The sequence below is a fragment of the Bombus pascuorum genome, chromosome 1, assembly GCF_905332965.1.
Source record: "Bombus pascuorum chromosome 1, iyBomPasc1.1, whole genome shotgun sequence".
Lineage (NCBI taxonomy): Eukaryota > Metazoa > Arthropoda > Insecta > Hymenoptera > Apidae > Bombus > Bombus pascuorum.
The window spans coordinates 30,419,508-30,435,628 of NC_083488.1; the positions used below are offsets into that span (position 1 = coordinate 30,419,508).

The 16,121-nt window shown below is 34.5% G+C and overlaps 1 protein-coding gene across 2 annotated transcripts in view; it reads right to left on the reverse strand.

Moving 5' to 3' along the window:
* Nucleotides 1-12,301: 12,301 nt before the first annotated feature.
* Nucleotides 12,302-16,121, reverse strand: part of LOC132909988 (RNA polymerase II elongation factor Ell) — a 149,257-nt gene continuing 145,437 nt past the window's right edge. For both annotated transcript variants that reach the window (XM_060965292.1, XM_060965301.1), the window contains 3 exons: nt 14,867-15,776; nt 14,322-14,499; nt 12,302-14,205 (listed from right to left, as the gene is read on the reverse strand). In XM_060965292.1, coding sequence (XP_060821275.1) covers nt 13,990-14,205; nt 14,322-14,499; nt 14,867-15,776 — 1,304 coding nt within the window. In that variant the 3' untranslated portion in view covers nt 12,302-13,989. The remainder of the gene's footprint in view (nt 14,206-14,321; nt 14,500-14,866; nt 15,777-16,121) is intronic.

A 16,121-nucleotide genomic window follows, 5' to 3' on the forward strand; every position in this document is an offset into this window, starting at 1 on the left:
TTTCCGTTTTTCACGTTTTTAGTGACATTCTGGTTTCTTTCATTTTATTCGCGTTCGATATTTCCACGCGTATTTTATTTAACACGCACGATTCTTACTTTTCTTCTTCTTTCGCTCTCAAGTGAAATAGAAAGAAGCATGCGGGGAAAACGGCCGGAAGTACGCGTGAAACAGAATCGTAGCAGGAAGTGGAGGAAGTTGTTTCGCGCAATAGTGTCTCGGTTCTGTGTGCGTCACTCGCCGATAATAACGAACCGGAGAGTTCACCATAGAAAAGGGATCTCTCTGTCCTTTGCTCTCTTTTTCTTCCTCAAGTTCTATCTCACTCCCTCTTTCTCTTTCTTCCTCTCTAGTTTTCGCTCTTTTTCCACCGATACACAGTATTCGTTGCTACTACCAACTACTACACTATAAACTGCATGCTTCGTCGACGACTTATGATCATCTTACCACTTACCAGGCACGTTTCAATTCTTGGACACACGAGAGATCGCTTTACTCCGCGCATTACAACGATACTACACGATCATATTTATGGGGAATGTCTACCAATATCAAACTCAATTGTGCTGAACACACATTATTTTAGGTATTAATTAGACATTAAACAATGAATTCGTTTACGTGCAAATATGTATCTCGGTAGTAGCTGAAGACATAACCTTAACATCGTTACTAACATCTTCTTTTTTAGTGTTTTAAATAAAAATTGTTGTATTCAAGATTTCATGGAAGAGAATATTAATCGAAGTAATTAGAGAATTATACATATATATATATATATATATATACATATCATGAGAACTATCAAAACTGAAATATTTCGCTGCTATACTAGTGTTTTTATTAGTTCGAAATTGAGATACAAGTATAGAGCAAGTTTGATCAAGCGACAACTTCACGTTTTAGCGAACGATCCCCTAATGACTTCGTGCGACGTATTCCGAACAGCCACAGCTATTACGGAACATTATATTGCAGAGATAATATATACACGCTCGCATAAGGCAACAATCATACGAGCGTTATCTAGACTGTTATACTTTTTGATTAAAACATCTGCTTGCGTTATTCGAATGATATGATTCAATGAACAACTACTCGATTTAGGTGTTTGCAATACGTTTACAGGATGCAAACAATCAGCCAAACAATTCAGATAATCGATACTCATTTTGCGCTTTCGATGAACTTACAGGTGCCGAATTTTTCGTGTTGTTTAATTACATTATTGAATATGAAGTTCACTGTACGATGTCAGGATTTCAGCTACTGACGTCGATACGACTTGCCAATTAATCATTAATAATTTTTAATTTTTAGCGTGTCTCATGCACTTGACGTTTGAAAGAAAAATGTTCCCCGCTTACAGAAGACGCAATTTTTCCTCTCAACGGGTTATTTGCACTTGGAATTGAACATTGATTTCAAAATGCTGCGACATTGCACGTCCCAATGTAAAACTCGAAGATAATTCAATCGAAAGGTTAACATATGTACGTAATAACATTAATAATAATAATGAATGGTAATAATAATAGTTATCGTAATAGCAGTGATAGTAATAGTAATTGCAATAATTAGCGGAAGAAGAAACGAGGAGTTTGACGAGAAAAAGGAAGCGAATTGGAATATAAACAACAGAGGAAGAAAGAGTGGATCTTGTTTCTTCCCTTTTCCCTGCCGTGTATCTCGTGATTGTTCGGATTATCGGAAAGGGATATACAACGCATCACTTCTTCCATTTATAATCGTTTATAAATCGATTTAAATCGTTTTCCTCCGTTATCGATAATGTTCCACGCGGTCGTTCATCACGCTCATCATTCTTCGCCAACAATATTTAAATTCTTCTCTCTATCCGCATCCATTTGCCTTTGTATATATATACTATATATATGCATAGGTAATAATTGCAAATACAACTATATAATGAATATACAAGCCTTTGTCAAGGGGGGCAATGCAGTCGTCGTCAATAAAAAGAGTCACGGGTTACATTATACACCTATCCACGGGACAATCGTTCCCGTCGGATCGTCCAACCGCCCTGTGTTGTATACCTGCGTATTTTGCGCATTTTGTGTATGATTGTTGTACCTCCATTTATACACGTCATGTCGGATCTACACGAGTACGAACCGAAGGAAAGAGATAAAAAAGAAGAGAATAGGAAAAACGATGCTTTTCGTTCCTTCTTCTATATCGTCATCATTCTATTCCCTCTGTTTCTCTTCATTTTCACAGATAATGGAAAGGAATCGCTCGTTTTCGATCGTCGAAAGACAATATTGACCTCGATCGGTAAGGACGAGGTTGTCCTTACAAGGACAATGAAAGCTGCCGAAGCGGTCATGCTGCCTTTCATACGTTTTCTTAAGTCACTGTATTCTATAAATCGATTCAGTCGTCGAGTATGCGAGGTGATATACATACATACTTAATAAGCACTTAGAGAACACTTCCCTGATAGTATGCAATACATATTTTTTGTGTTTCTCGATAATACACAGCGAGGGATCGGTTTCGTAATCGTCCTATGAACAGAAGGCAATTATCATCGTTTTCTTCGTCATTGAAGCCGACGACATCGAGTTTGATACATTTTTTTATGATTACGACATCGGTCCCTGATTTTTTGTTATTATTCTTTTTGCTATTTTTTTCTTATTTTTGTTGTTACTTTTCTACTATCTCTACGAGCTAACCCTTAGTTTGATATGGGTAATAAAAATCATGTTTCTTTGTCATTCTTCGTGATTTCTTCTGATTTTCTTCACCGTTACAAAATATTGTGCGCAGTCATACGTGATCTTTAGTCATTACGTGTTTTCTGTACTTTCTCTTTTTCGCGTATCACGAAGCTTCCTCTTTTGCGTTTAGCCCGAGACTTCGTTTCTCGCTCAAGTATTTCATGGCAATAGAAGGTTTTCACAATTGGGTAAGTTCCTCGAAGACCTCGATACAACGGGACGAAAAGAATTATCAAACGAAAAAGATCGAGTATTACTTGTATTTGGTTTTCAAGTTATTATCGATCGATATACTATGTTACTAATAATACCAACTATCCGGTACAAAATAAATGTTCGTCGAATCTCTTTCGTTTTAATTCGGAAGCTTCATGATGTGTTTGAGTAAAGTTTGAAGTCATCCAATATCTATATGTACCCCTAAAGTTATTCATGTACTATATAAATAATATCGCATAGATCTTCAAGATTAATGAACGTTATGTACAGAAAAATGATGAATTCATTACAACCTAACCTCTTAGATATATTTTAAACGTCGCTCCTCCTCTACCCGACACATACTCGATACACAAGTATTAACACGAATTCTACGGTAAGGTTATGCAACAATATATATTCTCTACGTTGCACATTCGCAAGAATCGATTTGCACATACCCAAAGGTCAGCTCGTACGACGCATCGTTATAATTAACTAAACCTCAGGCATCAACGTTTGTCGCGATAGTGATAATGTTTACTATTAATTTCCAGTGTGTATTAGATGGAAATGATATAACACGCAGGAAAAACCAATTAGGAGCTATTAATTTACATTGTTTCAAGCGTATAATTTGAAACGTCTTCTGGGAAATGAGGATCTCAAACTTCTCTGAGGAACGTAAGATATTAACTTCTTTTTATCTCATTCAAAAGTATACATGTTATAATTTTTAACAATTACAGATTCATTTTTCATATGATAATTATTATTGAGCAAGTAGCAACAAAGATTATCATATAGTTTTAATAAAAGATGTCAATTTGGGAATTAATAATGTTTGCACTTTAAGATTTAAAATAATTTTACAAAACGGTGCGTTCCTGAGTATGACTATATCAATGAACATTGGTCCATTTACGATCGCGTCATATTATTTCCACCTCATATACGGGAAAAATTCAAAGATCATTTATCTCCTATCGATATACTCAACGCATTCATTAAGCTATAAAAATTGCAAAATGGGTGTATCCATTGCACGATATTATATACTGCATCATCCGATTTGAAGGCAACGGTGAACGAACAATTCATTTCACGTCATTGTATCAAAGAAACTAACACTCCGATTCACTGTGTGAAATCAGACAACAAACATGGAATCAACAAAAAGAGAAAATGGCGATGGTCAAAATGATGTTCCATTGTATCGTGTCGCGGACGAAACAGGTCTTCGGCCTATGAGAAAGTCCGCCATACTGAATCATCATCGAACGAAATCTGTACGCAACCTACGTCATTACAAAGATTCTAACATCACAGTCAAAAAATATAGTACTACGCGATAAACAGACGCGTTACAGTAGTACTTCGCTAATTAACCACGGCTCAGGATCTTATTTGATCAATTATAGGGGAAGATATACTTCTAAGAAATCTCCCGTACCTTCCTTTTCATAATCAGTTAAATATGAGTGAGATGCAGATACCTGATGTATTTGGTTGTTGTTTCGCATACGTAACACCAGAGGCTCTCTCCAAAGATTACTGGAGATAGCAACGGCCAGTTAATGAGGTACTACTGTATTAACGCTCACCCGGTAACTCACTCATCGGCAATGCTTTATATGTATACCAGCTACCACGTTAGCAGGGAAGAAAAATGATAACAATACTAAGCAACAATTCCAGGCGCAGGTTATGCCCATTTTTTTGTCCAATCGTTTGTTTTCACGATTACCCTCTCTCTTCCCCTTCTTTATTACGAACGATGACAAACGATTTAAAAGTTGTAACAATAAAAGAATCTAATTCGAGGCACTCGTTGGGAATATTTCTTTCGAGAAGCAACGTTAGAAAATTTGTTCGTTGTACGCGGTACTTTTTAAAAAGCATTCGCCATGTAATGATTTGAAATCGTGTTTCGACGAGAAGCTATGATGTCAATGCAACAGACTATGTACGTACGTACAATACGTGTATTACGTACGTCACGCCTAACGTGTCAAGCGAAGAAAGAATGCAATCGGAACTCTCTTTTTGCCGGCAATCACACGTATGCATGCACGCGATATCGAACTAGTTACGCGATCTATACATCCATTAATAAACTATTTAATTCGCTCCGTTCGGTGTGACATACACCGTTGTATCGCGTATATAAGTAGGATGTTTTCCAACTTAATTGTCTGAATTGATAAAAATAAACGGAAATGAAACCTCTTTTATACGAACATGTAATCTTCTTTGGTTCACTATTTCCGGATAGTATACATGGACTTAGAAAGTTTGTTATATGATTCTAAAACGCAAAAAGAATGATATATCAAAACATGATATGTATGTTTTATCGAGATACCAGTTCTTTTCATGTGTACTGTTTTAAAATGATGGATAGTGCAGTCAGGAACCGGATCTGAATTGTGTACCCAGATAGCTACATACTGTGTTTGATATTTCCGTCTTTTAATTGCAACTTTAAGACTGAAGTTGAAAAGAGTAAAAAATTAATAACTCGATATCTACGATTACAATTAAATCACATATATTTTTGATAATTATTCGGAATAGGGACAATCCTATTGATTCCAATGAGCTTAAGATATGTTGTCAAATTCAACATTCTAAACAACTTTTTTCCTATACATACAACCGCCATTCGACCTTAGTTAACAAAATGTTCGTAAAAAACTTTAATTTTTTGGTCACGATGGTTTATTAATGAAAGAGATAACCATTCTTACTATCGTATAAATAAAAAAGAAAATTATGTTATAAGTTAGGTTAGAATAGTATCTGATCGCCTTCAGGTGGTCAGCAACGTCAGCGCGAAATAATTTTCGATGAATCGATGGATATTTGGAATGTTGCACTTTATTCTGATCTTCAATTGGTCAGAAAGGTAACGGATATTTCCAAACGTCGTTGAAAAATTGTTTAGAGAACAAAAATGTATGAAATAAATTGTTGAATAATACGTGTAGTATTAATGGCGATATGGTCACTTTGACAACATATTTCAAGGTCATTAAAAACGGCGAGGTAGTGTTCCTATTCCGAATATAATATTTTTATATCATAACGATCGTAAGTAATGACCAAATATTATTTATTATTCAATCTATAAACATAATGTGTGTTACCTAACAAAAATACCTGTTAAGTTATTACAATAACGAACTTAAATTAAAAATATTATAACGATTTCATAAATCTATTGCTAAGTACAGTTTATCGTATTTTAAATAGGATTGAAGTCCACTACAAAATTCGATGATTTATTTGTTTTGTATTTTCTGATAAATCACGCGCATTGAGCCGACAAAAGGCAAGTTCACGCAAAACATTCTATTTTATTCCGAACATCGTGTCGCCTAAATTTTCAATGGACGTTCATGAAAAATCACTTGTTCTATAAAATATTCTGGCGATGGATTTCAAAGTAGTACAAACTTTATATATTTTACAAATAACCTTTAAAACTGAATATCTTTTTTCGTAAAGATAATACGCTTTTCATGGTTACGACAAGACGTTTGGGTCTTACGAGTCGTTTTGATTTTCTGTTTAAATCGTCCTTTTCGCTTGGCTACGCTTCGATTACGATGGAACAGTACATTCATGAGTCGTTATATAATGAGAAATTTTGTCTGTTGTGCCAGGACGGCCGAAAGAGGCAGTGAAGACATAAAATGGAAGAAAAAACTGATGTAACCTATCGTTAACCTTGTTCTGTATCTTAATGTGAATTTAATCAAAGGAAAACCGCGATAATCGATTAACAAAAATAAAGTTCCACTAGTACGTAATAAACGTTGAAATTTGTTAATCTCTGCTGCGCTATTTTCTTCGTTTCTTTGGAGCTAGAGAAATTTTATAAATATTTTAATGTTAATTTTACTTTTAAATTAACCTTTTTTTCTCTTAATGGTATTACGCTTTTGTTATATTCACTTTATAGTACATTTTAAGTAACATTTAAAACGTAGTCAATCTTTAACAAGTGAAAACTTTCATGAAACGTTCACAGATTGTTCAGAAGTTTTTCAATTTCATTCAAGTACTATAACGAGGAATTTTCTACTAGCAGGAACACCGACAAGTTTTGTAGCCCTTCGCGAGAAGAATAATCGAAAGTAGAAGAAACCTCGTTTACGGAGACCATGTTCGAAGAATATTCGAAACGCTGACAAACTGACAAAACTCATTCGCGATACTTTACCAATCATTGGACGATTAACAATTCAACATTTAGAAAGAGAAAGGGAGACCGTGAGAAGTATAGAAAAATCGATAAACACCAATGACATTTATTTAGGGACTTAATTTTGAATATCCATGCGCTGCACACCGTTTTACTTCTTTCCCAGTTCTCCATACAACTTTCTCGTCTAAGACACGATAATTCTCTTTTTAAAAATTTATCTAAATGTACGTTGTTTCGATAATGATACGTTTTCCAGTGAGTACGGAGGAAATAAGGAGGAGTAAACGATTCTTTCTTTGTTTATGACGCGGTTTCGAAGCTCGTTAATGTATATCTTTAGCGAGTTTCCATTTTTTCGACGTCAAAACAAAGATATTCTTGAGACTTTTCCTCCTTGATCAGCGTTGGTACGTATTAATATCGTTTACGTAAGAAATAATATACGTAAAATTACGCTAAATATATTGTATATATATATTTCGTGTATTATATGTATATATGCATAGTCATTTACTCTCGCTTTGCTAAAATTGGCACTTGGATTTTCTGCTTTTTTCTTTCATTCTTAAGCTTCGAATAAATCAAAAAGAGAGAGAGAGAGAGAGAAAGAGAGAGAAAGAGAGAGAGAGAGAGACGAAAAGTTGGAGCAGGCGTCATAATCGATAGAATTTATATATAGTGGTCGAAAACTTTGATTTGCGAGAACCTCAACTCCTAATCTTTCCTTATTTCACGTTAAATATCACTCAATGACACTTACATGGTAAGACACTACGAATATGATTCCGAGGATCAGCGATAAAGCGTGAATCATCGAATCGCGATTTTCCGCCGGTTCAACGATCCGAATGTGATCATTCTGTCGTGCCAAAGATTACTAGAGAAACTAACCGAAAAGGGGAACAGAAAGAGATACGTACCACACTTTACGTACGTAATTCGTAGAAAACGGTATGAAAACGGACATACAAGTATATATAGGCGAACACGACTATCCGATAACACCGAGTAGAGAGTGCTTCGCAGCGGAATGAAAAGAAGGCACTATGCTCGTTCGAGGACGAATGAAACACAATGGAAAGAAAGTTTTCGAACTCGGTGAAATCTAACAATATCGAATAACAATTAACATTTAGAAAAAAGTGGAGGATAAGAAAAAAAGGAAATAAAGAGAAAGAAAATGACAAAGTGAAAGCGAAATATTGATCTAAATGTCAATTACATTTATTATTTTTGAACACATGTATTGGTCATACGATCTTTCCTCCTAAACATACTCGACGATATTAAAACGCGTTCTTAGGAATCGCACACGATGAACGCATATGCATGAAGCTTAATCGAATGTTCTCTATCGAATATGTTGAGGGATCAAATCTGATACAACGTAAAGGAAATAAAGAAAAATAAAATGCAGGAATAGTAATAATAATGAAATTTTCGAAAGGTTTGCTTCACGTTCGAAGCTCTGGCAATAAGACCGATAACGAAGCTATCGGCAATCGGAACTAATCGTTACGAGTTATCAAATGCATTGTTAAGAGCACTTACATTCGCAAAGACATTAATTTCTGTATAAATACTACTTGTTCTGATAATTTTTGTCGTTCGTTCAAACGTTTACACGATCTTGAAAATAGTCTGATCATGGGACAAGTTCGGTATTATGGTTCCATTCTTCTCCGACAGATACTCTGTTCTTGTTTCATCCATCTCTCATTAAGTATTTTAGTATACTCATTAAGTATTTAGTATAGTCGAATATACGTATACCGATTCTCTCGTTAGAAACGCGGCGCAAATTAGAAACGCGTTTATTGCAGGGTTTACTTAAGTTGCACTTGAATTTTTAGGTATTTCCTTTACGCGCCGAGTTTCTTTTAATTCAGTCTCTTTAGTGTATTCTGTTTTCTGTTTCCATCGATTCGTCCATCAGGTAATGAACTGCTTTCACGTGTACTATCATCGTTGCAATGTCTGAATGATCGGTGGATATTTTACACTCTTGATCGATACTATTTGTACATGCGTTGATTGTTAAAATAAAAGAACGTGGGATTTTGAGAAAAATTGTACATACATAAAGTTAATCAAAATTAAACGAAAAATCAACGAAAATCTTAAATAATATGATTACTTATTTATAAACTATTAACAATTCGAATCTTTCATTTCTTGGATTATTACTCCACTATAGCATTATTTTAAATTTAACAACAGCATTCCAAAATTTATTATTTATAATAAAGGAATGGTCTGAAAATATCCTTATGTATAATTTCTCTTGTTTAATAATCAATGCGCGAATATAATACAAAAAGGAAAGTCGGAATATTCATAAGCTAGATACAAACTTTTTACTGAACCATCGTACACCGAAGTGGATATGTATGGCACAGTATGACAGTGTTGAAAAAAACACGCCGGGAGCTACTTTTCTCTCTTTTCTTCTCTTTTTCTTTTTTTTTCTTTTCTTTTGCACGTTATGCAAATACCTGTTGAATGTTATAATTTTATTCTCTATTTCTCCGTTATCCGTCGGCTACGCTATAAAAAGCGGTGAAGTGTAAATGAAATGAGAGTGAAAGGAAACGCATAAATTAATTATTTTATAATTTTTATTACATTTTTTCTTTTTGTAAATGCAAAGGGGAAAAAATGAGCAAAAATAAGATTCCCTATCATTTATATCTACAAATGAACTGATCGTAGTTCAAATCGAATCACAACAACATATATTAACGAGTTCCCGTACCTTTTAATTACACCCATATATACTTCGACGTTAACGTTCTTACAATCCACGTTTACCTCCATGATCACACACACGATAGATTCTGTAATCGTATATATGTATAATGTTAGTTAATTTATTTATTTATTTATTTATTTATTTTTTAATTTATTTGCTTATTCGTTTATTTACTTATACGTATATTTTTATATATAAAAATAGGTTAAATTATTTTATTCTAAACAGGCTCTTTCCGTGTTGTTTTGCATTTTATAAATTCGTTGCAATAAGTAGAAAATACTTGTCAACACTGTGCCATTCATATTCTAGCAACGCTCAGTTACCTCTCTTTTCTCATAACAAGGCATCATCTAACATTTCAAAATTATCATTCATTATTCTCATTTTTCTTTTTCTCTTCGACCGCAACAAATGCATTTTTCAAATCAAAGTTTCTAGAGATTTGGGTTATAATATATTTTAGTAACTTTACGTACTTTCTCCTCGTTAATTTTGCCACTTAATATAAACATAAACATAGTACGTAAAAAGAATGAAACACATTGCACAGAGAGTTTTAACAGGAGCAAACAAAGAATCTCTATAAAATGGGAAATAAAGTCAGAACTTTTTTTTTTCTCTTTGCTTCAAAATATTTTTAGTCGATGGAAACAATATTATACGTTACTAATAAATTTAAGCTAATACAATTAAATCTTGCAAGTCATTGCATGCAAGTTCAAACATAATTAATTATTCTATAATGTACTAAAAGACTACGATAAAAGTATGTCTTTTTAAAAATACAACAACTAAATTAAGTTATTAAGGCACAGAGACCTTTATACGTAGAATTATAATCGTTTATATGCAATTTACTTGCACTTTCTTTAAAATTATTAACGATCAAAAACACCGAGCGATGTTCGTCAGTAAATAAATCAATTAGAAATAACATTTAATTGGTTAAAAAAAAAAAAAAAGAAAAAAAAAAGAAGAGAACTAGACGCGCAAGTTACGATGTATGATAATATTTCAATAAAACTAAAATACAGACTTTCCTTTTCGTTTAAAAGAAACTTACTTTTCATTATTAATATTCTCTAATTTTCTGAGAAAAAGAATCGTAATAACTGAATGATATTCGATCACTTGGATACTAACGAATTTCAAATTAAATTGCTACGAAGCTAAACAAATATGTACAAAGCAAAAAAGAAACGACTCGTATTAGGTTTAACGAAAAATGAACAAAACATCATATTAAATATTAAATTTAAATATTAAAACTTGTAACAAAATGTTTAGGAATTAACATATTTTTTTTATACTTTAGAATAATTAACTATGTAAAAGAGAAAAGTCGAAATACGTATCTTGTAAGAGTGTAAAGTTCTGTATATTAATATTTAAAAACTTTTTAAGTATTATATTTCATTCGTACAAACGACGATATATGCGCAATATACCAAGTTAATACGAGCCAAATTTCCTTTCTCTTTATCACCGTCTTTCACTTTCTTCACTTCCTATCACAAAACACTCACAAATAACTGCAAATGTTTACTTAATGTGAAACAAAGCAAGCGTGAAGTAGAAAGACACATATCTTTATATACAAATCGTCTTAAAGAAGAAAAAAAGAGGCAAACGAATGAGAATGAAAAAAGGACACGTTTAAAATTACTATGTAAGATTCTTTCATCGCATTTATGCGTTTAAAATTATATCATAGTAAACAGACAAAAGGATATTAGAAACATTAACATCATAAACTTTCGTTACATATTTAATGGAAAATTGAAATTGGCTTGATATATGTAATATCTTTCTTTGATTCCTTCGTTCAGCAACTGCAGCTTCTCCAACGAAGGTTTTCAATTGTATCTATCTTTCTAACTATCCAAACAATAATAGTAGTAATAGCATCAATTATATTAATATTAATAATATTATATTAATATTAATAATATTATATTAATATTAATAATATTATATTAATATTATTATATTAATATTAATAATATTATATTAATATTAATAATATTATATTAATATTAATAATATTATATTAATATTAATAATATTATATTAATATTAATATTATATTAATATTAATAATATTATATTAATATTAATATTATATTAATAATATTATATTAATATTAATAATATTATATTAATATTAATATTATCTGTCATAATAATAATAATAATAATAATAATAATACGAAGAAGGTATTCATTCGTACGTATAATAAATTGGCGTATACTGTACAACGCACTGTATATTTATCGCCGACGACGATTAATTATTACTATATGATACTTGTTCGTTTTTAATATTTCGATCTTACCGTTTTTCTTCTTATTTCATTTATAATTTACTTTTACTCTTTTGGGGGGGGGGGATTTTTAATTTGCTGTTTGTTAAATATCTTTTATTTCGTATCGGTGATGGCTCCGCACCATCTGCCTTTCAATAACTAACAACAGTTATGAAATCGTATAAAACGGATGTATCCTAGCATAACGATACCACACAACTGGAACCACTACGAGCGATCGCGCGATTTGGAAGTAACGAAGCCAATTCTATTTTTCGTCTCATTCTCATTTTCCTAAACTTTAGTCCTGCTTCTTTCGTGCATATCTGAAGCGCAAAGTCCAACCATAGCTAACCGCACGTGATTGGTTCGTTCGTTTTCTTATATCACTTTATGGCAGATAATTCTAAAAAGAGTGCTTAACGTATTCTCATCCTTCCTCTCTTTTGTTTTATTACGCTTTTTTTTTTTTCTTTTTTTGTTTTCATCGTTACAAGATAGATTTCCAAGTTATGCCTACTAAGTCAAGATACACCGACCGAGTCCCTGATATAAGAGATGGGCCGTATGGTGAAGAAACAAAAAAGAGAACGAAGAAGTAACAAAGAATCGTTCTAACCTTACGATGCATATAACATAGTCTCTCTCTCTTAGCGGAAAAAGTTAAGGATTCCCTTTATTCTTTCTCTAATAAGGCAAATGAGAACAAAGAAATAAGATAAAAGGAAAGACGTAAAAAAAGACAATCAGAAATGGTGGAACAAAGAGAATAAGAAAGAAAGAAATAAAGAAAATGGCGAGCAGCAGATCATATATACGATTCACGGCAGCTCGTGGACAGTCTCTGTGCTAGTCTCCTTTCTTTTTCCTTCCAATGGAAAAAGAAACGCAGTGTCCTCAGGACGTGGCACGTGATAAGCCCTTTATTACCTTTTGGACCCTGTTCTCGCATTCGCACTGTCGATTTTTCCTTTTTGTTTTTAATCTAATGTTAAATTGGACGACACGCTTGGAAGTGCGCACTTACATGTGCGCACGGTAAGTAACTAATTATATAGAGTATACTTTTTTCTCCATTATCTTCTTTCTTCGCTGTTTCCCTATTATTCTTCTTCCTATCTTCCATTGGAGGACAGAGCTCTTTCTTCTCAAGAAGAAACGTCTCTGTGTTTTTTTCAGTTCACGCATATATATCTAGTTCTCCGCGAATGCCCTTTTTCCTCATTGTTCTCTCTCTCCCTCTCTCTCTCTCTCTCTCTCTCTCTCCCTCCTCGGATGGACTTCAGGCTTTTTCTTTTTTTATTTCCATTATTCTTATACTTCGTCTTTCCCTTCAAATTGTACCGATTGTCGTTAAAAAGATCCTTTATCAATCTGGTTACCATTGGTCGAAGTAGCACGCAAGCATATCCCGATGATCGCTCATGATCACACAACGTAAGTCGAAGAGATCATCACAGTCGCGCGCACAAATCAGTTACAGAAGAGAGATCCTCAACTTACACGCAAATTTTTTCAACAACAGCATTGAAGGTTCTTCGTGATGTGCGAGTTTATATATATATATACATGTATATATCCTCGCAACTCCGGTTCAGAGAGTACTTGACTTTGTTTTCGGCGATACAACTCAGGAACCATGTGGACCGTTTTAGATCAGCCTTGGAACATGCCGAGAAAATGCAAATTCTTCGACACTGAAGATAATAGCATACCGACAACCGAAAAAAGGTAGAGAGTAAAAAGCGGCCTTTTCAGTTTGTGTCAGTAGTGCAAACTATCCATTTCCTTCATGTCGTTGCTACTACCGACGTTGCTGCTGTTAGCCATGCCACCACAGTTCTGCGTGTCATATTCCAATACCAGTCGCTTGATGTGGCTTAGCTTTTCATGCAAGTAATGAAAACGATGTTTCGTTTCCTTATGCTTAGGATCGCGTTTTGTCTCGCTATACTCGTCCAAAATTTGCTGCCTTATTTCCTGTAAAAACAGAAAACAAATATAGATAAATCTTAGATTAGATCTTCCATTGTAACAATACTTCTTGCGATACAGTATCATTGTATCTTGTATATTATCTACATTCGATACGCTACCTCGTATTCGTCCCAATTTCCAGAGGCCTCTTCCCGTCTCAAACGATCTTGAAGCTGAATGAATCGTTTAGATACTTTCGCCACTTGAGCATGCAGCCTTCGATATTCTTCATAATCAGCATTGAATTCTGCCTTGTAACGTCTTCTCTGTTCTAAACTGCTTATTGTCGTATAATACCTGTAAGAAATTCGAGCATAAATACACCGAGATATATTTTGCTCGGTAAGATCCAAATTAAACTTCACAACTGGAGGAAACTCTACTACTTTATCTTCGTTATCGTAACATATGAATGTAAGGGCGCATATTATAGAGAAAGAATAAATAATATATATCATGGCAACTAAGGAGCCAGGACGACGTGTCTTTCTCTAGTTTACAAAGCGTGCAGATCGTGTTGTTTTTTTTTCTTTTTTTTACAATAAATATATATCCATATTAATGAGCGCTACAATATATCGTAATTAACAATAACGGAGAGAAAATCGTAAAAAGAATCCTACTGGGTATTCTATTAAATTTTATTAATTTCGAAGATACTCACGTGAGGTAGTCCGGATACTCCGATGATTTAGGACTCTCCTCTAAGTGAAGACCGTCAGGATTATGTTCAGTGGCGGCATAGTTAGGTACGATTAAGTCGTTATACGAGTTATCGGCTGTTCCGTTATTCTTCTTTCTGGGGTCACGATCCCTGTCGCCAGAGCGTCCCCTATCGTTCCTATCGCTTCTATCTCTCCTGTCGGCGAGTATTCCATTCGAACTACCACTATAACTACCTGCACTACCACCGTCACTCGCGGCACTCGGCATCGAACGTGCCACGCAATTCACAGCCGTACCGGCATTCGCTTCGCTAGCAAGCATTGCAGTCTTTCCGTGATGATGACGACTGCCGCTCAAAGAATTATTATGGGCTACACTACTATGGCCAGTTGTCGAATTGTTAGCGACGTTGCTCGCAGACATTCCGGTGTTCCCGTCCCGATGACCGTGCTGGTTGGTCTCTTCACTATCACTGGTTGGCGTCAAGCACGCTTTTCCATGACCATAGCTTCCACCTCGTAGCACATCACTGTTTGCTGTTCTTTCGGGTCGATAATCGCCACGACGATCACGCTGATGTTGTCGTTGATCCCAGCCGTCGATCACACCACCGCTGTTACCACCACTGCCACCATTAGCACTACTACTACCACCGGATCCACTGGAAACGACACTAACACTGTTACTATTTCCACCACTACTACTAGCCGTCCTTCCATTTTCTCCCATGTTCGACGATCCAGAATTCAATTCTGGCTTCTTATAATGAGATATACGTGGTCTTTTTGTAGGCAATCCATCGTTACCCTGGTAATAACCTGGTCGCTTGTTGCTCAGTAATGAGGGTGGAGGTGCTGTAATCGCAGGCGGTGAACCTGGATGAGTGGAATTTGGGGATTGCCCGCTGCCTGTAATCATAAACGATAATATACGTTCAATATGTTATTCTATATTTTATCTGGATTATTGTTAACGCGTTAGCATGTATGAATAGATTGTTGGAACAATTCTTTGAAATTATCGTCAATACTATGATAACACCTTAGATTTGAAGCTTTTACGACGATGAATAGGATGCTCTTACGTCGCGCGAGAGGATCTGTGCGACGTCCCTTTCGATCTGTGCGACGTCCCTTTCGATCTGGCCGCCAAGGCCTACCCCGTTACACTGACCTGCGAGAAACCCAAGGAAGCTTTCCACCCTAAACCGAAGCTTTCCAGCTTAACTTCTATTCACACAAGTATTTTTGGGT